The sequence below is a fragment of the Terrapene carolina genome, unplaced genomic scaffold (genome assembly GCF_002925995.2).
Source record: "Terrapene carolina triunguis isolate 2854851 unplaced genomic scaffold, T_m_triunguis-2.0 Scaffold210, whole genome shotgun sequence".
Taxonomy (NCBI): Eukaryota; Metazoa; Chordata; order Testudines; family Emydidae; genus Terrapene; species Terrapene triunguis.
Window position 1 is genome coordinate 33,221,208 of NW_020664561.1, and position 24,457 is coordinate 33,245,664.

At 38.0% G+C, this 24,457-nt stretch overlaps 1 protein-coding gene across 1 annotated transcript in view; it reads left to right on the forward strand.

Annotated features, from left to right (window-relative positions):
• Window positions 1–24,457, forward strand: part of LOC113407210 (dihydropyrimidine dehydrogenase [NADP(+)]) — a 602,627-nt gene that overhangs the window by 450,741 nt on the left and 127,429 nt on the right. Inside the window, exons 15-16 of the mRNA XM_026655393.2 lie at window positions 4,749–4,817; window positions 11,067–11,150. Of these exons, the coding sequence (XP_026511178.1) occupies window positions 4,749–4,817; window positions 11,067–11,150 (153 nt within the window). The remainder of the gene's footprint in view (window positions 1–4,748; window positions 4,818–11,066; window positions 11,151–24,457) is intronic.

Below are 24,457 nucleotides of genomic sequence, written 5' to 3' on the forward strand. Positions count from 1 at the left end.
ACAAACTTTTTCTTAGTAAAATTGTTCATCCTTGTAAGCACAGGGAGAGGTTGTCACTCGCCCGTGTGCCTGCTCAGTGAGTAAGGAATCCATTTACTCCTCTGCCTGGACTACTCATCACGGGGAGTAGTGTGAGGGAAAGCAGTGTCTATGGAGCCACTCCTCCCCCCTCCAGCATGGGTGGGAGGGGAGTAGGCTATGCTACACCTCACCTCCCACACACGCACATAAACACGCTGGCCAATGAAGTTAGCTGGTGCAAAGAGGAAAGTAATCTGTGCCCAATACAGGGCTGGCACTTCTGTTCTGGACCAAGGGGTGAACTGGGCATCAGATTGTGATACAGTCATGACTGGTTCTCTAGACTGCTTCTAAGTCAGCATAACCACATGCTGCCCCTTATTCAGGGTTTATGGTAAAGCCACAATTTAGCCCACATTCATTTACGAGATGTTACATTTTAGCAGTAGCTTTATTGCATGCTCTATTGGTCAGTCAATAGACTACTTATGTAAGTAAGGTGAGCAAGATTTGGCCTAAGATTTATCTCAAAACCATTGTTCAAATAATCAGAATTAAAGTTTTCTCTGTATTTCTATTATAAATTATCTTTTCTGGACTCCTGACAGGAGTCAAATATAAGTTCTGAGTTGGTCCTTGGGAGACAAGGTCTAGGCTGCGCATCACTCTACCTTTACAAATTTTTTGAAAATTGTCATTGGATGCTTAAATTCTAAGGATATGTTTGTGGGAAATTGCTCTGTAGGTTCATATACTTTTTCAAACTGGCATTTTAGAGGCCAATAGTCTATAGAGTGCTATAACGGGGGAGAGGATCCAGAAATTTGCAATTAATGGGTATATTATTTTACGCTAAAAAATGAAGGGAATGATTTTTACCCTTTGTCTTTTTTGCTTCCCTTATTTTCCATCCATTGTATATAATAAGTGTATGGGTTTTACTCTGCATTTTCTTGATAAATTCCCAGCCCTGTGTTGTTAGGCATTAATACATGCCTCTGACATCACCAAAGTGCCCTACCTGGCTATTAAAACTTGATTTTGTTATTGATATCAAGTGAAATTAGCCTAACTACAGAGGCATTTTTGTGAAAAAGCTAGTAGAAGGAACACAAATTAAGTAATGAACCCTGTTCCCAGAGCTGCACTAGTATCATTGATGCTGTTGAATGAAAGAAAGATGTAAACAAAACTAAGCTCCGTTAGAAATGCAGAAAAAGCAATATTTATCAAATGAAAAAGGATAAATCATTACGTACAAGAGTAGCTCTCATATTATTTGTCCCAGTCTCATCTGAGGGAGTAGTCCCTTGAGTAAGGACTGTTTACAAAAGTGGAGGATTGGGTTTGAAATAGGAAAATCAGTTTTAATTTCAAGTTGTAAGAGAACATTAGGAAAAAGAGAGAATAAAACAAAAATATTATTTTTCAAACTTTCTCATCATATTTTTCACATGAACATTTACAGTGGAAATGCAATTTCTGCTTTCAACTATATTATTGTTACCATGATCCACTACGTTAGACACAGGTACATACATAATTTTAAATGTGAATACTAACAATCAATATTTAATAAACATGTTCCCTCTATTCGGCACTGGTGAGGCCACATCTGGAATACTGCGTCCAGTTTTGGGCACTCCCCCACTAAAGAAAGGATGTGGACAAATTGGAGAGAGTCCAGCGGAGGGCAATGAAAATGATTAGGGGGCTGGGGCACATGACTTACGAGGAGAGGGAACTGGGCTTATTTAGTCTGCAGAAGAGAAGAGTGAGGGGGAATTTGATAGTAGCCTTCAACTACCTGAAGGGGGGTTCCAAAGAGGATGGAGCTAGGCTGTTCTCAGTGGTATCAGATGACAGAACAAGGAGCAATGGTCTCAAGTTGAAGTGGGGGAGGTCTAGCTTGGATATTAAGAAAAACTATTTCACTAGGAGGGTGATGAAGCCCTGAAATGGGTTACCTAGGGAGGTGGTGGAATCTCCATCCTTAGAGGTTTTTAAGGCCCAGCTTGACAAAGCCCTGGCTGGGATGATTTAGTTGGGGTTGGTCCTGCTTTGAGCAGGGGCTTGGACTAGGTGACCTCCAGAGGTCTCTTCCAACCCTAGTCTTCTATGATTCTATGTTTTCTTAATTAACTGCTCCTTGAAACACCACATATCTTGTTCCTCCTCCTTTGTATACTCCCAGTAGAATTTTCAAACTTCATTAATAACACTTGAGGAAATCTAACTCATCTACTTATAATTATACTTATTCACCTTTGTTGCTCTATAGCTTTTTCCTGCTTAAAAAAAATAATGGTTTAAGTTGAACTTGAATTGTTTCCTAGATTTCCAATGTACTTCAGATTGTGACTCCAGAATGTTGTCAGGGTATCTTTCTGTCTTAGTCATGGGTTCTTGGGCAGCATCCAGCCAGTGCAGCATTTTATATAGTTCTTTACCCTTCAATTTCTGAATATATACATACTTTCCTAAACTTATTTTTGATAATGAAGTATGAAACACAATGAGCTTCAACTTTTGATGCTCTTGGATATTTAATACAAAAAACTGCCTTGTTAAAAAGTATTTATTATTGTTGATGTTTGTTTTATAAGCACTTAAGTCATCTTGAGTATTCCAAGATAACTTAAATGCTTATGAAATAGAGTTCATAGATTTCAGTACCGGAAAGGACAATTGTGATCATCTAGTCTAATCTCCGGAATAATACAGGCCATAGAACTTCCTGTCCTGTAACTATAAAAAGATTTTTTTTTTTAAATGTGTTATAAAGGAATGTCATTAACAGAATTGACATATTATTTCTCTCATATACTTTAAGGGGTGCAATAAAACACACCAACAGTGACTGCACATGTTTAATCAATAATTTGTTTGTTTTTATATTTATGCTAGTAGGTATACAACTAAAGATATATACATTTAAAATATTAAAAGGAGAAATATAGTACTTCAAAATCTTTTATTTTGCCAAGAAAAAAACAAAAACAACTCTTTAGAACAATGCAATTTTTCATTTTTATTGAAGAAAAAGAGAGATTTATATTTCACATTTCTTTTTATAAAAGCATGAAACTGCTTTTGGCAGTTAAATTGTTCTTTGGGCAACTCCTTTTATTTTCCCTGGAACCATGCTCATCATTTCTCCTGCCCCTTTCACCCACTTCCCTGGAGAGTTTAAATATCTCATCTTCCACATATTTTCCAACCATAAAATTTGCACAGAGGGAACTAGATAAATTCATGGAGGATAGATCCATCAATGACTATTAGCCAGGATGGGCAGGGATGGTGTCCCTAGCCTCTGTTTGCCAGAAGGCTAGGGACATCCCTTCAATTCTGTTTTTTTTTCTTCTAACCTCTTCCTTTATTTCTGCCCTCTGTAGGATCTCTTGGGCTAAATTCTCTGCTGGTGTAAGGGCTATAAGAGAGGCTACTGGAGAGAGACAGAATGTCCATTGACTTCAGTGATTTATGCCAGCAGAAAATATGACACCCTCGTTCTTCTGATGCCCCTCAAAGTATATGATGGAGTCTCCTAAGGTCTGGCAGTACAGGGCAGATGCTGTCTTCTAGTCTCAGTTCACTGGGTACTGTCACATAACTTGGAAATTGGCCGAAGGCCCATATCAACAATGTATTGAGTTGGAGAGAGGTATCTAGCCGGAGTATCAGAGATGATATATTAGATCCAGTTTTATTTAAAACCTTTAATGATCTGGAAGCTGAGATAATCAGCACTTAATTACATTCACAGATACAAAAACTGAGAGGTGTAGAGAACAACAGGCAGGTAAGAGAAATAACAGACAAAGACCTTGAGAGACTGCAACAATGGCCAGAAAATAACAAATGAAATTCACCTTGGAAAAATGAAACCTAAATCATCTTCAGGGAAAAGAATGCGAATAATCTTAGCGGGAGAAACCTGGAAACAATAGCACTGAAAATTGCCAGGAGGTGCACGTGAACAATAAATTAGACTCCAATCTTGCAAAGATTTAACCCTTTTTGTAACTTTATGCATGAGTAACACTCTTCCCTACTGCCATTCCCTCATTAAAAAAAATTACTCCGAATGGCCTGCTATCCCATCTCTTCCCCTAATGGGGGCATTAAACTAGAGATTAGAAGACATTAGATATTTGGTGGAGCTACTCAGACATATAGTGAATGTCAGTGTTACATCCCTCCCGCCCCCACCGGTCAAATCCTAGCATCATTAACATCAATGGGAGTTTTGTATTTCTGTGCTGCCAATCTAGATTGTTAACTCTTTGGAGCAGAGACATGTCTTCTTACCTATCTGTAAAGTGCCTAGAATACTGTTGATATAGTAAGTAGTAATAAACTATTAAAATTACAGTTTTGTCCCCAGTAAACAGCTAGGTTCGGTAATGCACCTGTTAGATACAGTGCCTAGGCTTGCTTCTGTTCTCATCGACTGTTTGGGAGCAGAATTGGGCTCTATATGTTGATGACAATGTAAACTACTGTAAAATTAAGGTTGTGTAGTATTGCCAGCTTTGCTGAATAATTGTTTTTTAATACTGAAAACATTGATAATCTGTGGATCTTTTTTGCCTTCAATGTGCAGATACAGTGCTATAATAGTTACTGGTTGGAAGTACAACAGGATTCTGTGTCACTATACGTAGTAGGTATAATTCACGTGTACAGCAGCTTACAAATTATTGGATGTTTTTTCTTTTCAGATTGTAATTGCCAGTATCATGTGCAGCTACAACAAGGATGACTGGACTGAACTTTCAAAAATGGCTGAGGTAATTGTTCCTTAATATGTTTCCTCATCTTTTATGTCTTGTTTTTATTTTTCTTAAATAAAGAGCTGCAATAAGAAACTCTACAGAAGAAATAAATTCAAAGTAAAAAATGAACATTTAAAGCATGTCCATCATAATTTGTTTATTCTGTGTTTTCATTAAAATGAAGGAAATGTAAATTTAAAGAACATCTATTCCATAAAAGCCTGTCCCTTGGATTTTTACACACTACCTGAAAAGCCTTTAGTCTCTGAATCCACATACTTTTTATTTGCATTTTAAGCAAACTGTATATTATGATGAATGCCCTGATAAAATTTAATTCTACCTTTGAGAGCCTAACTTGATCTTACCTTGCCTACAGGCACACTAGTTTGACAGCACCAGAAGAAATTTTGAATATAAAACTCTTGAATATTTAAAGTATAAAAGGCTCATTTAATGCTATTCTAGTTTTAATACAGACTTGCAAAAATGATAGCAAAGAAAGCCATTTTATATAATAGCAGTCAGCAGGTTTTCTGTAATATAAATCCAATCTTGCATAAATGCAAACAACCAACCATACGCCTGAAATTTGTATTTCAATTTGAAGGAAAAAAAGCTATTAAAAATATTTATGTCCATGGTGAATATCATAAGAAATACTTGATTAAGACAGCATATTTTTTAAATATGAAACAGATTTTGTTCTTCAAAGGTTTACAATGTCCACAGAAAATAGAGAGGTGTATTTCCAAATCAATGTTAGAAGCTTTAATGCCCTTTGTGAAGAAAAAACAATTAGCTAGTCCTTATTCTTAGCTTTAGTTCAGAATTAATTACATTATAAATACCACGCACATAAATAATTGGGGGCGTGCATATATTTATGAGTGTATATATATGTGTGTGTGTGCATATATGTATATATCTATGTATATAATTGATTTTTCTTCACAAAGCCTTCTAAAGCCTCAGAGTGATCTGGAATGATGCTTCTCTATTTCCTTTGGTCATTTTAAACCTATGAGGAAAAAAAATCACTTTGGGGATTTAGGGAAGTGAAATTAAACATTATCAGTAATTGGCTTTGTGATCTTCAACACTAGGTCCATTTTATACCTGTATTTACTTAATTGACCATGAAATCTTTTGCAGAATCCATGCTTGACATGAGCTTTACCACTTTTAAACTGACTATGATGAATGGCTTTATCATGCCGCTTACTCCTCTTCTTTCTTTTCTATAAGGCAAAAATGCTTAGTGTTCTTTTATCTGTAATTGCTATCAATTTGAAAAAAAAAGACACATTTTGAATCTGCAGTTGTATTAGCAGTAGCACTTTTGAAACGATGGAGTTGTTGGATAAATATATTTTGTAAAGTGTGATGTAACTTACATACTCAAAGTAATTCTTAATGTCCGCAGCTTGGAAAGCACCTAGCATAATTAATAATAAAATGCAGTAATATTTCTGTACCATATTTAAGGCCCTATCCAGACGATAATAAATGTGGCCTTCCAGAGTGCATAAGCCCCAGAAGGTTGTGAATTCTGTCTCCACAGGAGACCGACCTATTCATGTTAAAGGTCAGCTTGTCATGGAAGCCAATAACAAAAGTAACAACAGCTTCATAGTCACAAGTTGCAGAGCTGACTAGGAAGTGGAAGGCTCATGAAAATGATGGATAGCTTTTCTCATGATCACATTCATTCAAAGCTGCTGAAACTTGTCACACAGCAGGCAAAAGTTACTCCAGTTCAATAAGAAAAAATGTAAATACAGAACAGAATTCTAGTTTTGGGGCAAGTACAAGACAAAGGGAATGGATACTGTGTCTTGAGCTCTCTGCCAGAGTAACTTGGTGATGAAGATGAAATCTTTTCATTTGCTGTCATTGGATCTGTCAGTATTTTTTTTATTTTTAATTTCTGCTAATTACCTTAGAGATAAGGTATTTTGGGAAATATTATTTATTCTTAATTGGGTCTTCCATGGGCTTTTTCTTGTTCTCTACTCTTTAATTATTTTTATTTCTGAGGTCAACAACAAACGCTATGCCCTGATGCAAGCAATTGTACAGAGTATACAGTTATGGAATCCACTTCTGCAGTTGGGAAATGTTTACCACTAACTTTCGTGATTAGTCTTTGAAGCACAGGAGTTATCTGTGTGTACCAGCAACTACTGAACTTCTTTCTGATTTCTTGTCTAAATGTGCAGTGGCTAGTGTCTCCTTTTGGAGCATTTCAGAGTATCAACTCAAAGAGGGAATTTGGTTGATTTATTTTAAAAGAACATTTTTTAAATAGTGTCTGACCTTTTAATTTCCTTGTAGCTTAGTATAAATATCACTTTGTGATTTTTCACGTTTTCATCTTTCTATTATATATTTCTTCTAAAAATCTTTAAGTATCTTCCCTTCTTCCTACTAATCAATGGAAGCAGACATCAGCTTTTTCTGATGAACAAATTATGCATAAATTTAGTTTAACCGCCATTTCAATGTTTATAGAGGGTTGATTCCAACAAAGTTTTCAAAATTACCTGGTCTGAGGCATAGAGAAGAGGTTGCAAACTGAACTACTAAACACCTCTCCATGCCAACACAAAACATGAGCCAGGTATAATCTTTATAAATAGATCATTTTAGTGATTGAGACATTTTGGGGTTGATCCAGGCTACTAAGGGGTTCGGTCAATGTCTGCTTTATAATCCTGGGTGTCTTGTGACTGTGCAACTTTGGTTCAGAAATGTGACCCAAACAGCCAGCCAGCAGCCCACAAGCTTCACCCTGGCTTTGTCCACTTGGATACTTCTTGCAGGCTGACCTTAGTACCTTTCGAGCCCCAAACTTGCCCCACATCATCTTCCTGCAGGGTCCAGATCCTCTCACTGCACTCTTACAGAAAAAGTATTAGGTTCACTACCTCTACAGAGACTGTATAACAGGGGTGGGCAAACTTTTTGGCCCGAGGACCACATCTGGGAAAAGAAATTGTATGGCGGGACATGAATGCTCACAAAATTGCGGTGGGGGTAAGGGCTCTAGTTGGGATGCGGGCTCCAGGCTGGGGCCAGAAATGAGGAGTTCAGGGTACAGGAGGGTGCTCTGGGCTGGGATTGAGGAGTTCAGAGGGTGGGAGGGGGATCAGGGCTGGGGCAGGAGGTTGGGGCATGGGGAGACTCTTAGGGGTACAGGCAGCGCTTACCTCAAGCGGCTCCCGGAAGCAGCGGAATGTCCCTTCTCCGGCTCCTACGCAGAGGTGTGGCCAGGCGGCTCTGCACTCTGCCCCATCCACAGGAGCACCAGAGGAGACCATTGGAGCGGGGCCGTTGGAGCATGTAAAAGCCAGAGGGGGGCCATGCCGCTGCTTCCGGAAGCTGCATGGAGCAGCCCCCGACCCTGCTCCCCGGCTGGAGCGCCAGAGCGGGGCAAGCCCCAGACCCCACTCCCCAGCAGGAACTCAAGGGCCGGATTAAAATGGCTGGTGGGCCGGATCCGGCCCGTGGGCTGTTGTTTGCCTATCCCTGCTGTATAACATTCCAACCTATCAGCTTACTAAAATCACACACTTTACTGAGTTTAGCCAGCACTGATGACTTAGAATGGAAGCAAAACAAGTTTGTTAACAACAGATCATGGATTAAGAGATACCAAGTAAAAGAAATAAAGGAAGAGCAAATAAAAGTGAAAAAAGCATCTAGAAGTATAAAATGTAATCTAGCAAGTTCAAGATGGTTTTTCTCTCAATCAAAGTTTCTTTCCAGCTTTTTACTGGCTGGTCTGGCCAGGGCCCATCACAGAGATCAAATGTCTTTGTTTCTTTGTCTCCTTAAAGTGATGGATAACCTAGGGGTTCACTCCCCTCTGTTTATAGTTCAGTGAACCTTTGAAATGTATTCTTCTGAAGGGTAGCCACAGATAAAGTTCATTAGCTCATGCTAAGTAAAGGAGCCATGAGCTCCATGCTGGTTCCTCCCACATTGGTAGATGCTACTATGAAAACTCTCTCTTCCTCCAATACAAACTGGCCTCTTTCCTTTGTCTGCAGAAACCCTGTTTATCAACTCCCCATGATGTGCCTGGTTTAAACACCTTTTAGTCATAGACTTTAAACCATAATATTAGTGAGTATACATAATTTTATATGCAACATTGTTACACATACTTTACAATGATATTATTGACCAGTGTAGTGTTAATTTTCAAGTGATACCTCACAACACATATTTTGTGCAAAACTCATTGCAGTTGTGTGTAGCGTGTGAACACCGGGTTGCCTAAGGTCATAGTGATGTTATTCACAATTTGTTTGTTGCACATATAACTTCAAATAGCTCAGGCTAAGAGGCTTATTTAAGGTTTTTCTACACTAATTGTAGGTTCTCTTTCAACAAATCCAAAAGACCAAGGGACTATCCTCCATCTCCTACCCCTCCCAGAGTCCCTACCTATTCTTCAGCTGTCACAAGGCCCCAACACCTAAATTTTTATTTTTAAAGGGTTGGGATGACCACTTTAAATCTTATACTGCTATCTGAATAGGTTCATTCCCTTGGGATTTTGGTTGGTTCTGCATGGCCTCTCACCATATACTTTTACCTTGAGGAGGAAACAGGTATTCAGAACTGCTCCTCCCAAAATTTAAGGGGCTTCTGTGTCGGAAATGCAAGCCAGGAAGCTGAATGTATGTCACATATACAGGCGCATACATGACAGTGGAAAATGTACACTGCATCTCTCACAATAGCAATGTATAAGTAGTGCACAATAGGGCTCAGTATGGTTGTTGTGGGGGATTCCCTAACAACCACACAGTAGGAAGTGAAGCACAGTAATTTAATGGTATGTTTTTGTTTTGATTTGCCAGATGCTGCTCCGGGGCTAAAGTATCCCTGTGACATAAAATCAGAGTTAAAAGCTATTAATCTCCCTGTTAATCTCAAACAGACACATGGTGGCAAATACGAAGAACCAATTTAGCAATGATGTTTTGCCTGTGGACAAAAGTTCAAAACTCTTCTGCAAAGAGGCTGTACGGTAGTGGAATTGAACAAGAGAAAATGAAGTTTTCCTGATGGTTTTCCTGCAGTTATCAGCACCTGAGCAGAGGTTCTGAGTTGCTGAGACTGAGAACTGCATAAATAGTTTCTTCAGCTGAAAATAATGGATTTCATTTTTCAGAATTGTGACTTCCCTACACTCTTGCTGAATTTTGAATAAAGTTCTTCTGGGCATGGCTCATTTAATCATGATGGATCCTTTAGTCCCTCTTCAGTTTTAGTAAGTTATACAGATGGGCAAACTGGTTACGATAAAATAAGAGCTCCGTCCTGAATTTCAGCATATCTCAAACTTAAACACAGTGTTTTTTAACATTTGAAGTTTGGTTAACTTTACTTTCATTATTATGCATCCTCTCATTTCACTTCATGTCCAGGTTCCAGCTGGGAACAGCAGCAGAAGTATTGAAATGCCACAAGGAAACCTGTTATCATACAGTTTCCCAACTAATTTTGCAGACCCAAGAGGCTTCAGTAGAATTCAGACAAGCATCCAAATGTTAGAGTAGTGTTTGTTATCTGAGCCAAGCCAAACCCTTTGAGGTGTAAGCTTTCTATGCTGATACACTTGTATAAGTAAAAATTTCTTTGAACTTGATTTAAAAGGCCACCCTATAAAGTACTCTATTAGCTATCATCTTTGTATATATGCATCTTCAGTCCAATTCAAATGTAAAAATCTGGTTTATTGAGTCTTATTTCTTACAGCTGTTGTGGTTTTCATAATACCAGAGCTACTCCTGATTTTTGTCCCACCCTCATAAAGAAAAATTCTAATATCCCACCCATTTTTCTAAGCCCAGCAATCTGAAAATTTGAAATATAAAAATCACATTTCAACATGAGTAAACAATCTAAAAAAATGGGTTTTGAAGTGTCCTTAAATATTTATATTTAAGTAAAATATTTGCTTTATTTTTCCTTTATAAATTTAGTCTTTACTTTGAATTTCTGATTTTTCCTCAGAAAACGACAGTACCCTCTCATAACGGTCTCTCCCCTTAAGTGACTGATAGATATTTCCAAACAACTCTAGCTTATATTTATTTATTATTAAACACCAAAAGAAAAAAGGTTGACAGAAAAAAAAATCTTACATTTAACATGAGTGATCTGTGTCAAGTTCCAAAAGTACCTGAATGTAAGAGTATAATATTTATGATTAACTTTGTGTATGTGTATGTGCATGTCTTACAGGCTTCCGGTGCAGATGCCCTGGAGTTAAATTTATCATGTCCTCATGGCATGGGGGAGAGAGGCATGGGCCTGGCCTGTGGGCAGGTAGGACTTTAATAGCTATCTCTTTCATGTCAATGCTGTGCTAGTGCATTAATAGTTATACCTCAGGGGCAAAGACATACGGAGAAGATTACTGACTTGAGATTTTCAGGTCTACCTTGTTTAAATATTTAGAGTGCTTAAAAAGGAGAAAGTGACAGAAGCTGAGATTACACAGAGTGTTTAGTTTTATTGAGGACAAAAATATGTTTGTGTTTGGAAAAAAAACAATATTAAAACAAATAGTTTGTAGAAGTCAGAGAATTTGCTGATTTTTCAGTGCAATGTCTTTACTTATTAATTAATGTTGATCCATATCTTCTGGAACTACTTAGTGCAAACGGTTAAAATTCATAGTGGTTTTATGGTACAGGGAACATAACCCAAATAGTATTATACAATTTTTAGCATATGATCCTAATTCCTTAATTGTGTTTTGGAAATTGCAAAAGAATTTGAACTATATTTATTATTGGTGGGGTTGGTGGTACCACCTAGAGCTAAGGTTGTCCAACACTTTTCATTATAAAACCCTCTTTCAGAACTTAATTAGGTTTGGAAGGATTACATTTTTATCAGTAAATGTTGGTAAATGTCAAAATGTTGGTAAGTGTCACCATACACATAAAAAAATGTTTCCATCAATAATTGAAATGTACAGATAGGCAAAATAAGAAAAATGCTGCTTGAGAACTTATTAGAGTTTGATTTAAGGATATTTACTTGGTATATTTTGACACGTGATGTTAACAATTTGTGTCTTAATAGTTATAAAGCTTTAACTTTTTGAATCTCAACATCTGTTATTAAATAACTATTGTCTGATTCCTGCATAATTTCTTGCAACTGAACATTTAAATGGATAAAAATAATAAAAAAAACATAGATATTATCCATCAAAATTATTTTAAAAAAATCTGCCAGGGCTACTTATAACTTTGCAAAAATTTAACCATTTGGGCTGAAATTTTCCTTGTCAGGAGTTTGTGTCAGGCTGAATTATTTTAGAAATTTTCAGCAAAAATGATTCAGTAGTTGTTGAAAGTGAGATTAAGGGACAATGTTGTTTTGCCCTTGTTTAAAAAAATTCTTATATCCATTTCATTGAGAAGCTCTACCACCTCCATGCATTGGAGTAAGGGCCTGAAATGTAGTGGAGGTGGGGGAAGAAGAATTGTTTTGTGTTAGAAATGTGCCTATGCTGTTTTCTGGGAAAACTGCTCAAATTTGGCCAAGTTATAAGCCTTTGAAAAATCTCAGTTTGCACATGCGCAGTAGGGACTTTTTAGAGTTTCGCACATAAATTCTCCAAAGATTCCCTCTGAACAGAGTGCGCTCCAGCCAAGGACTACAGATGCTGAGCCAGACTTTACCTGCAATCATTGGTGCAGGCTGCTGTGGCACTGGCCACCAGAACTAAGAGCAGAGAAACAGTCTCTTCTATGCTCTCAGTTCTTCCCCTGCTGGTTGTCTGGATATGCTGACAGGAGACATTAGATATGGGTTTAATCAGGCCGCAACTTTATTATTAGATGTCTGGGACTAACCCGGCAGATAAAATGTGCAGTGCAGGTGAAAACCCCCACAATTCACCGGGGGGGGGGAGTGCTTTTTCCAGCCCCCCCGCCTCCTATACACACCTTTCTGTCCTTCCAGTAGATCCACTGCCGGGATCCTCCAATTCCAGCCAATTCCAGGGCGGGGCTTCCAGCAGCTCCCCCTCATTTTCCTCCAGGTCCCTCCAGCAATTCCCTTGCCAGGACCTTACCAACCACCCCCACTTGTAGGAGGGGTTAACGTGGACTATAATGATGCGGGGTTGGCTCCCTGCTGTAGCAATCAGAGGAGTCCCCAACTGCCCCAGCTCGCGCAATTACCAAACACCTCTCCTTAATTTCCTTTCCAAGCCATGTATCCGTTCTTTTGTGCCTTAATTTATGGAGTACCTGCCCGAACATCCGCTATACCACCCGTCAGTCTATGCATGAACAGAGCCCACCTGAACCTGCTGCGAGGAAGGTGAAAAAACCCCAACTGCACCTGGCCAATATGGTGATAACAGAAAAATTCCTTCCCAGCTCCCCTTAGCGGGGTGGCTAGCGTAATGCCCACAGCAGATATAGCTAAACAGCAGGCATATTTCTGACCTAAAGAGGGAGGGAGGGTGGGTGCTGCCTGGCCTGCTTTGAGTGATGAGGGGCGGGTCCAGGCCCAGGCTGACCTTTTTAAACCCCTCAATCCTAGGTGGTGAGTCATCTACCACGCTGACTGCTTTTCCAGCAGTTTTACGTCTCCCCTCCTCCCCCCAAGCCAGAAAGCATTGCCCTCTTCTCTCGGCCAGCCAGACAAACCCCACCCTTGCTTAAAGTGCAGGGTGGTGATTCTCAGGCAGTGTGGAGAAGGAAGCTGCCTGACTTGAATGCAAGCAGGAATCCTGTGAGAAAAACAGTATAGGATCATGTCGTTAAAGACTATCACAGTGTATATGCACAAGGGGTCTGAACAAAGCTTGGCACTGCCACGTTTAACTCTAGCATTTCCTAACTTTTGTGAGTGCTTGATTTTGCCACTTCAATGTAGTTTTTATCTATCTATCTATCTATCTATCTATCTATCTATCTATCTATATTCGGGGGGGGGGTGCAAATCCAATAGATGCCCAATAGATTACCCCTGCATCTTCAGATGAACCTAAAATAATCCAGAATCTAAGTACAATGAGGCAAGTTAACTATAAAGTTTCATTTTTAAACCCTTGACCTGTTATACAAAAGGAGTCATAACAATTTCAATGGGACTATGTACACACTTCAGTTTATTCTCAGGATTACAGTTCCACCAGATATAGTATATACAAAAGATTATTTCTTGGAACATGGTATCAATATCCTTCATTGCCTATATTACACACCATACTTGTTATTAAAAGTATGTACAGTGGTCAGTTCTCAAAGTTATGATTAAAAAAAGAGAGATTTAAATTTATAAAAGGTTCCAAGTCTATCACAGCAAAACAGTAACAGCTATTATAGGTTTTTTTACAATGTGTATTTGGTCAAAAGCAACAACAAACATCTGCAATAACCATAGCTGACTTGTTGATTAGCCAAATAAGGTCTGAAAATCTGCACTGCATAGCTCATTATGGGAACAAGTTATGTATTTGTGGATTATCTCAATGTGTCATTCCACAGTCTCATAAGGGGTGTCATTTGGTCAGAGAGAACCCTGAAGGGCTTCCCATGGAAACAGAAATAGACAGATTTCAAGCTCATTTTTGAGCATAAGTTACTTCCAACCTTAGCTGGCTGGAATAATGTATGCATGTGAAGCTGCTTAGAAGTGTAGTCAGTAGGGAGCTGTCTGCCTACATGAGTTTTTACATATCTTTCAACTAGTGTAAAATCAGAGAACCAAATGCAAAATTTGAGCACACATGGCTATCATGTGGATTTGTGACACTCCTCAGAGGAGTTTGGCTCTGTAAACCAATAAGATTACATTACATATACATATATGTTTGCATATTAATAGCATTTCTCTGTTCTCCATACAATATGGATTTTTTTAAATGTTTAATCTTACTACTCTCATTTAAATAGATATTTGGCTTTATTTAACTGCCTCAGAGCAGCAGCTGTGAGAGACCAGAACACAATTTAAGTTCTTTAGACAAAATATATATATACACAAAGCAAAATTTTGAAGTTCTTCCTCAGTGTTTTGGACCTAGTTCAGGCAAATTTTTATTGACTTCCGATGAGGTTTGCTGAAGTAAGGACTGACTAAGGGGGTACTATTGTGATAAGACTCACAGGTCTTTCAGTGGTACACCAAAGGGGCCCCTTATCCAAAATGTAACATTCCCATGTGGTACTCCATGGGGGACACCTTATTAAGCCAGACAGTGCCATGGAGTATTCTGAGTTAAATCCCAATAGGTGTTTTCAGAGGCACCCCAGGTGGGAAGTATGTAGATGCAGTTGAGCCAAGTGAGACTATGAATCTTAAAAAGGAGCTGGGATGCTCTCAGGGAAAACAACGAGGTGGGGCTTGAGACCGTAGAGCTATCCTATTCATTCCGTCGATCAGAAGTTCTTAAACTTTCTTCATAGCACAGGCCACATCTTAACAGAGAGATTGTCCTATGGGCTTCCTCCCTTCTCATTCATGATTGCATAATATCCTTGGGATAACTACAGCAGTTGCTTGCTTACATGGAAAGATAATGCTAGGAAAGTATATATGTATTTTATCTGTCTTAAATGTGATATAGTTGGTGTGTTTTTCTTCTTAAATGTTAATCACACTGTCTACATTTGCTCCTCGTTTCAGTCTGTACAATTTGTGGGAATTGGGCCAAGTCTAGAAATCTGGAAACTGGTTCCATTTTTCTCTGCCCTATTTATTGCCCACCCTCTGCCACCTGTATTGTTTTACAACTCAGTAAATTTTAAGAATTATTTCCAGGTTTATTTAGAGAACAAGGAGGCGAGTTTGGCCTAAAAATGGCCATTTGTTTATACTGCATTATGACACTCAGCTTTTTATGTGATGTTAATTCCAAGCCATTAATGAAGACATTCTGACACCTTAATAGTTTACTTTGCCAGAGAGTAATTTTCAGAGGCATCTGTATTGCTGCCAATATGTTACTTAAAGCATGTATTAAATTTCAATTTCATTTATTAACACTGGTTAATGGTAATAAAGTTTTAGTTTGTATTTCTTTTATAACAATTTACAAATATATCGGAGTCTGTTTATACTTAAGGCCCTACCAAATTCTCAGTCCATTTTGGTCAATTTTATGGTTATAGGATTTTAAAAATCGTTAATTTCATGATTTCAGCTATTTAAATCTGAAATGTCACCGTGTTGTAATTGTAGGGGTACAGACCCCAAATGGAATTGTGGGGTGGTCACAAAGCTATTGTAGGGAGGGTTGCAGTACTGCTACCCTTACTTTTGCACTGCTGCTGGCGGCGGCGCTGCCTTCAGAACTGGGCAGCTGCAGAGTGGTGGCTGCTGGCCAGGAGCCCAGCTCTGAAGGCAGTGCCGCCACCAGCAGCAGTGCAGAAGTAAGGATGGCATGGTAAGGTATTGCCACCCTTAATTCTGCACTGCTGCCTGAAGAGCTGGGCCCTCAGTCAGCTGCCACCACTCTCCAGCCACCCAGCTCTGAAGGCAGCAGCACAGAAGTAAGGGTGGCATGGCATGGTATTGCCACATTTACTTCTGCTCTGCTTCTGTCAGGGCACCGCCTTCAGAGCTGGGCATCCGGCCAACAGCTGCCGCTCTCTGGCCACCCACAGCTCCGAAGTCAGTGCAGAAGTAAGAATGGTAATACTGCGACCCCCCTAAAATAACCGTGCAACCCCCTGCAACTCTCTTTTGGGTCAGGACCCCTAATTTGAGAAACTCTGGTCTCCCCCATGAAATCTGTATAGCATAGGATAAAAGCACAGAAAAGACCAGATTTCACAGTCCATGATGTATTTTTCATGGCTGTGAATTTGGTAAGGCCTATTGATACTGTTAAGAATATCAACAGAAATTTCATCATTCATTATGTAGTGCTACTGTGCTGACTTCCTCAGAACAGTAGGAATGTAGCCCTTCAATGTTTATATAATAGTAAATATATAGACCACCAGGTACAGTATGTCATTTTTAAAACTACAGTATTTTTCCCATGTTCATCATTCATCTTAGCTCAGTCCTGTAGTAATTATAGTCTGACAACAGTTAATACAAATGATAAACCCACCTCAGCACTGAAAGTGATAGTGCTCACATTTCAATCCAGAAGACCTTGTTAAAGTTATTGTTTTTCCCATATTATCACTGATTGCTGATAAGATTTCACTACAGATTTTTTCTCTTCATAAAAAAAAGTTTTTATATTGGGAGCTATGCCAAAATTCTTTCAGATTCTTTGTTAAATCATCTTCCCAAAAAGAACATTACAGGTGTGCTACCATTATTGTGATTGAAAAAACATATATTTCACGGCTTTGAGCTCTACATGTTTATTCCAGAAAAGTCTTGCATTATCTTCAGTTATTCTCAGATGGAGAAGCAAACCGTTACATTAGGTGATTGATCTGATAAGCTAGGTTTGATGTTCTCTCCCTTAGAAGGTTTTGTTGTTCAGATGGAACCTCAGATCCAACATGTTTAATGTCACATCTACTAAGAAACTTAACAACAAGATGGTCTGTGACAATTCACATCCAAGGTCTTCAAAAGTTTTGATGTTTCTCACTAGCCTAATGAGGAGGGGGAAAAGAGCAGAAGAGTTTGCTTTACTAAATTTCTAGCCAAGATTTTTTGCAATGTTCATACTAGAGTTATGGAAGGACTAGGAGACAAAAAGAAGCACAAATATTTTTCTTGTAACTCGGGAAGAGGTAGTCATTATGGTGAGGAGATCTAAGTGTGCTTTTTCAAGAGTTCAGAGAAAACAGATACATTTGGTCAAGCTCTGTGAGTATTCATTATGCTTCTAAATTTTATTTTTAAAGAGAAGATTCATTTATTGTATGCAGGAGCAAAAATAGTGTGCTATAAACAGACATTTTAAAGTTAATGACACTCTTGTTTATGAATATTTCCTAGCAACTAATCCTTACTATCTGCCAATATATGACATGCATATCTTGCAAATTCAGCTGTAGGGTTTTATTTTGGGGGGAAGGGAGTTAATTTCCATTGGCATAAACGTACATTTGTATTGTGAGCACCAAAATCCAGATCACAACAATTTAAATGGTAATTTAACTATTCAGTTCATATCTAAAAGAAGCTTGTTTTTGTAAAACTTTTCTTATATTTATTTTCAATTTATGTAAACTCCATTTGGCTGTGTTTATGGTATATTGCCTACAATTAGGAGGGCAGTTGAGCAGCTTAAAGCCTGCATTGCCTTATGCAAAAGTGCAGAAGTCTTCAACAAGAAAGCCACTGGTTACTCTACAGAGATGAAAACTAGCCATGTGACACCCTTAGATTTACACCACCCTCCCTTGGAAATAGAAATGATGAGTCTGCTTCTTAATTGAGGTGCACAGCATCACAACATAATTTACTGCTGCTATGCCAGCAAGGAGTTGTGACTATTTTAAATAGTTGAGCCCCCAAACAAAATGTGATTATATGTCTGCTTATGTAGCACTCTTTCACCCTACAATGATATGTTGGTTTAGCATAGTTCATTGAGTCCTCCATGCAGCATTAGTTCTCTCTCTTCACTTTTGTATCAGTTACTGCAACAAATTACGCAAAGAACAATAGGAGTGCACCACAGCAGTAGTGGGAATATTTTCTCTTATTGTTTCAGAAGTTCTGTGTCTCATTTTCCGCTTGTATTACCCATTTTATCTTTGTTTAGTGTAGGGGAGGAGGCAGGCAGGGTTTTGAGTGCTCTCTTTCTCCCTTACCCCATTTGATTTTCTTTAATCAGTGAATTAAAGGAAGAAACACACTAGGCCAAATATTCTCCTGAGGAAAATCAGTGCACCTCCACCCAAGTCAGTGGAGCAGTGCCAGTTTACACCAGCAGAGAATTGAGAGTATACTCAATGCAGCAGTGTTTTGTGGTCAGTATTTAGAATACATGAGGAGAATGGCTGCTAACCATATCATGTTCAAAACACCTCTCTCACACAAACGAATCTAAAAAGTAAACTCATCAAAGTCATTTCTCTTACAGAAGGAAGGACAAGAGAGAGAGAGAGAGATTATTGTTGTTTTCAACTGTATGGTCTTGGGAGGTACCCAAGCACTCCAGCAATGGAGATTGTATAAGTACTTAGAGAGAAGTAATTTCTTAAATATTAGGCACTGTATAAAGGATTAGAACTGATGGTTCCTTGTTAAAACACTAGTATTCTCAACTGAAGTGTCTTAGCAATGAAAAGTGAACGTTTATTCTGCAAGTTCCCCCATTTCAGGTACTGTCTGAGAATCTCAGTTACATTTTGTTACTATGTGCAATAGGAATCTGCGTTCATCACTGCGTCCACCAGTGATGATCTTAGTGCTGTATTTGTGCCACATGACTTTCTATGTGACTGCTCCAAAGTGTAGGCAAAAGTTAGATTGGCACCTAAAATGACTAGCCAACAAGTAGGTACTCTAGATTGATCATGTTAGTTCTACTGCATGAGAGGAGCAGCAACCATGGATGTGCAATTTGCTTTTGGCACAATCATCTAGATTGCAGCTGCTGAATGCAGACTCATGGATTTACTTCCCCCTGTAAAGCAGCTGTTGTATTGCTACTCAGTTTACTTGGTCAAATAAAGCAAAAAAATCTCCTGGTAAGCCAGCACAGCCATTCAGAAGACATTCATCTTCATCAAGACAACAGTTTTAGACTCCGTATAGACTAATGCCAAAGGCTGTCCAAACAATAGGGCAACTGGTACAAAATCCAATTTCTGAAATAACAGGGTTTTTGCAGTGCTAGTATTTTCACTAAAGCCAAAAATTCAGTTTGTTTTGCTAAACAAATGATTCCACTCTCTCTTATCTGACCTCTCCCAACATTCCTCCTTCTCTGACAGTTCCCAACAACTTCCGCGCTCCTTTTCCCACATTTCTCTAATAGAATACCACTCCACCCTCATACCCTCATCATTCACCTCTTCCCTGTGAAACCTATGAAGCATTGCAGGATCACATCTGGGTGACCCCAGCCAGCCCTGGGCTGCTTTTCTGCTTTGGAATAGTGTTTAGAAGTGTATGTGCTCTGAAACTGTGTACTTTAGAGCAAGTTGCATTCCTGTCCACCCCCTTGTGGGGGCACAATGTGGGCTGAGATTTTCAGAGCTGTCTAGGGGATTTGGACACCCAATTCCCATAAATTTTATGTGTATCAATGTAATTGGGCATGCAAAAAATCTCCTGTGCACTTTCAAAAACCTCATTCTTGATCTTAATTTTCTTCTTATATTCTGTATGTATCTTACTTTTTCTCCTATTCCATTATTTCCTTATCTACTTCTCTTACTCTGTTTTCTCAGTTTCTATTTTTACTACTTTGCCTCCTCTACTTTCCATGCTTTTGTGCATCTATGTCATCTTGGTCTTTTTTGCCTGCTATGCTTCAATTTCCATTTACTCTGATTTTTTTTCTGTTGCTTTCTCTGATCTCTCTTTCTTTCTAGGAACACAAGAATTACTACAGTAGCTACAATATACCAGTGGTCCATTTAATCCAATGTCTTGATCTGGTTGTGGATTCTTACCAGATATATTCCATTTTCCGCTATTACTATGTCTTTTCTCTTCACCTGTTTGTTTTCTCTTTGCTAGTTTCTCCTCCTCCTTGTGTTCCTTTAATGTCTGTTCTCATTATGATTCCCTTCCCTCCTCTTTTGAATCCCGTTTTTAAGCTGCTTTTAAAATAATACCCATAACAACTGATTCCTGATATATTTCACTGAAAATCCCATGAGATCAAGCAAACTCACTGTATTTTCACTACTAGACAGACCTTGACCACCAACTGTAATGCTTGGATTATTATAGTGCTACAATTATTCTTGTAGGATTTGGGAGTAGTGAGATGTTGTTTTTAAAAGTGTATCATTTCCCCCCCCTCCCCTGAATAGAAATGTCATTTGTATGAAACAGAGTGATCATAAAGTATACATTTCATATCATGTAGGAGGAGACAATACTTAATAACGAGTTAAGGCAGTTAGTTGTTAATTTGTCTTAAGAATTTCACACACACTAGAAGAAATGTGAAGCTTAATAAATTCATTATCAAAGCATTATTGTGTAATTTTAAATTGAAGTTTGACAACATTGTCATTGTTATTGGTTTGTAGGATTTTTAATTGAATTATTCAAAACACAAAACAGAACATAGAAGTGGAGTATAGATAGCATACTAACATTAACAGTATTACCAGTATGTTGAAAATTTTAAAATTATGTTATATTTGGTAATAGGGCATTTACCTGTTGTCTGTGTAGTAACATTTTGTTTGTCTATGGAAAACATTCCCTATGAATGGATTTTCTTAGAAACCTTAATTGTGACCTTGTCTTCAAGTTCATGCATATGTGAAAGAACGCTGGTGATAGAGAGCCCTTTATTTTCCTTTTTATTTGTATCATGATTACAGACATTTCAGCAGGAATTGCGCATATGAATCATAGAAGGTGTAGTGAAGGTCAGTCTGGCCAAAACATCAGTCATACTAGCCCACTTGGAAAGGACATGAGAAGAGTTTGGGCGTTTTTTTTAATGAGAATGTTGTTGTCTTAGGAACCATCACAGAGGGTACAGGAAGTGAGCGCTTCACAAAGTAGAAGGGAAAGCACAGTTCTCTTAAAAGCTTCTGACAATTTGCTCTTACTCTTGTAGTCACCCTCTAATACTCTGAAAGTCGTAATAATAATGAAATGTAGAAAATTCAGGAGACATTTAAGTAGACTACATAATTACAATGGTTTTTAATGATCACAACATACTAATTACACATGCCTTGCTCCTAGCTTTGTGCAAAACATTGGAGTTGTTAATACCTATGGTATCCTATAGACAAGATTTCTTAGAAAGTATGTGATCAACAACAAGCAGGAGGGTATGAAAAGTTCAACAATTTAAAATCTTTCATCCTGACACATGGTAGAAGTTATCTAACAAAGGTTACACTCAGTACACATCATCTTAATATCATTGATCATTAAAAACCATTGTTACTTACTACAGATTTTATTTGTATGCCAACACTAGGTACTGTAAGTATGAATTAACAGTGTACTCACTAGTCTCTTCACTGCCCATGTCTGAATTTTCTAGAATAGGCTCCAGCTTTATCTTTGCATTTTGCCTTAACTCATGCTATGGTTAGTGAAATTAATTTGAAAACAGACCATTTATAGTGTACCCAAACTGAATAAAGATGCAAATGACGACTATTTTTAAAAGTGGTGGGAAATTCTAGCCAATACATAGACTTTAAATTCTTTAATTTGCCACTGGAGCATGAAAGATTGATGATTTCCTGAAGTACCTGTTATATTCTACCTATTTATTTATAGTAAAGGGACTAAGAGATTGCCTACCTGACTACAAGAAAAAGCTATTTGTAGCTACAGTGCCCATATATTTAAAGGAGTGTTGTATTCTTTCCTTTAAGATTTCTCATGTACGACATAAACCTAATCAAACCTTTATGCCCTCTAGCAGGTAACCTCTGCATGAACTAAAGAGTTGAAATATTGTTTAATCATGCTGTATACCACTTTTTTTACAGTGATATGAGAAGCATTATTTTGGTCATATAAAAACAACCAAGATAAAATATGTTGTTCTGTAAGGGGAGAAATGTCTTTTTTATTAGCCATCACCTTAAATGTTCTGATATTGTCGATGAATAATTCTTTCCACTCACACCTCATAGTTTATAAACATTTTAATGCACTATTTCAATTTTTGAACTTGGAATATTTAGATCTGAGTATTGACTTAATCTCTGAATGAAACAGTTTGCTAATTTCAGCTGTCAATCCTTGCTTCACTCTTACCGTCCAAAATTCAACTATTATTAACCTTTGTTGTGACAACTGACGAGAATAATGGTTGAATTTTGGTCCTTTAATGTTGAGTGAAATCAATAGCTGTAAATGGTAGTTACCAGTCTTACCTGATCTGTCACAGTCAAACAAAAGGAAGCCTTTCTGAATGCATGGAAGATGGCTGTGGAAATTAAAAAACTCTATTTAAGATTAAGGGAATGCCGTGCATTTTAAATTAATTTGTTTTATAAACATTGATATGTTTGGGGTTTTTCACATTTTTAAATGTAATTAGCCAAATCTGGGCTAACGAAATGCAGCATGGGTCCACTATCTATGTAGAAGCAAGGCTCTGTCATCAAAATAAATGGAATTGTCTTTTTCTTCATGGTGGGGAAGAAAAAAAACCCAAAACAAGAAAGCCTTTACGTGTGCTGAAAAGGGGAATAATTGCAAAGGCTACTAAATAAAGACAACTTAAAACATTTTGAGCTACCCCTGTTTTTGCTACTGACAATCCTCTTATCATTGCTTCAACTCTCAACACTAATCTATATTTTAGACTTTTGTGTATTTGGTCAGTCAAAACTTTTGTGCTGATTTTTGACCTTGTCTTCAAGTTCGTTAATTTCCAGTCTGTATATCATACATTTTCAAAGCAATGTGTAGGAGTTTTGTGCACAAATCCAGCTAACAAGGAATTCAAAGTGGAGCTCCCATGCATCACTTTGATAAATCTATTCTTGGGTTTGGATACTGACCTGTGTTAATATTGGCAGCTATTAGATGAGATACGTTAAAATGTGAAGCATAGTCTGATGTGTTTTTTTTAAACTGCTAACAGTGTTCTATTGTGCAGCTGCAATATTGTGCGCAAGTAAAAAATGCTGTAGTATTTTTTCTCTAGTTTAAATTGTTCAAATTGTAATGGGGAAAGATGGTAAACAAAGTATTTATCACATATTTATGAAACCCTACCAAAAAGCTGTTTGAAAACCTAGAGAAGGGAGGAGATCAAAATAATGTTTTTCAAGATGACCTATATCAAAATTGTTAATTGTAAGATGAAACATTGTAGTGAAACAGACTTTATTTCTGGCACCTCCCCAAAATTAAATTAGTTGTTCAGGAGAGAGGGCAAACTAGACGGAGTTACAAGATTGAATAAACTTAAGAGGATAGAAGATGGGGTTGTGCTTGAACTGAAGCTTATTCAGAAATCCTGTTTTCTGTCATAATCTTTTATGAATTTAGAGAACTGTATTTTTTTAATGCTCCACTGGATTTTGAGCCGAGGCTTTGTACTGGAGCTGAGTATTGTTATAAAGTTTCTAAATTAGCTACATGTATGCAGGATTTGCTTCTGAACACCAGTAGGGTCCCTGTCCAGTTCTGGCAACGTCTTAGAAGCTGCTGTTGTTACTTCTAATGATAGAATGGGACTCAGAGCTTTTATGTCTCAACTCAGCCATGACAAAAAGCATGGCCCTAATCCAGAGTGACTTGATTCTGTCCAACGACAGTTGGTATGATTGGGAAAAGGAGAGAATCTATCTCCATTAGGCTCCACAGAGTGGAACTTAAAAGTGACTGATCTGAACAACACCTGCTCAAGTCATGACACCCTGCTTACAGTTTACCTATATGTTGGGGCTTTATTTCTTTTAAGACTGAGAACAAAGCTAGAATCTGGTCTTTTCCTTGGTTTTTATAGGGTAATTAAGAGAATAAGAATTATAGGGCTAAATCCTGATGCTCTTCTTCAGTTT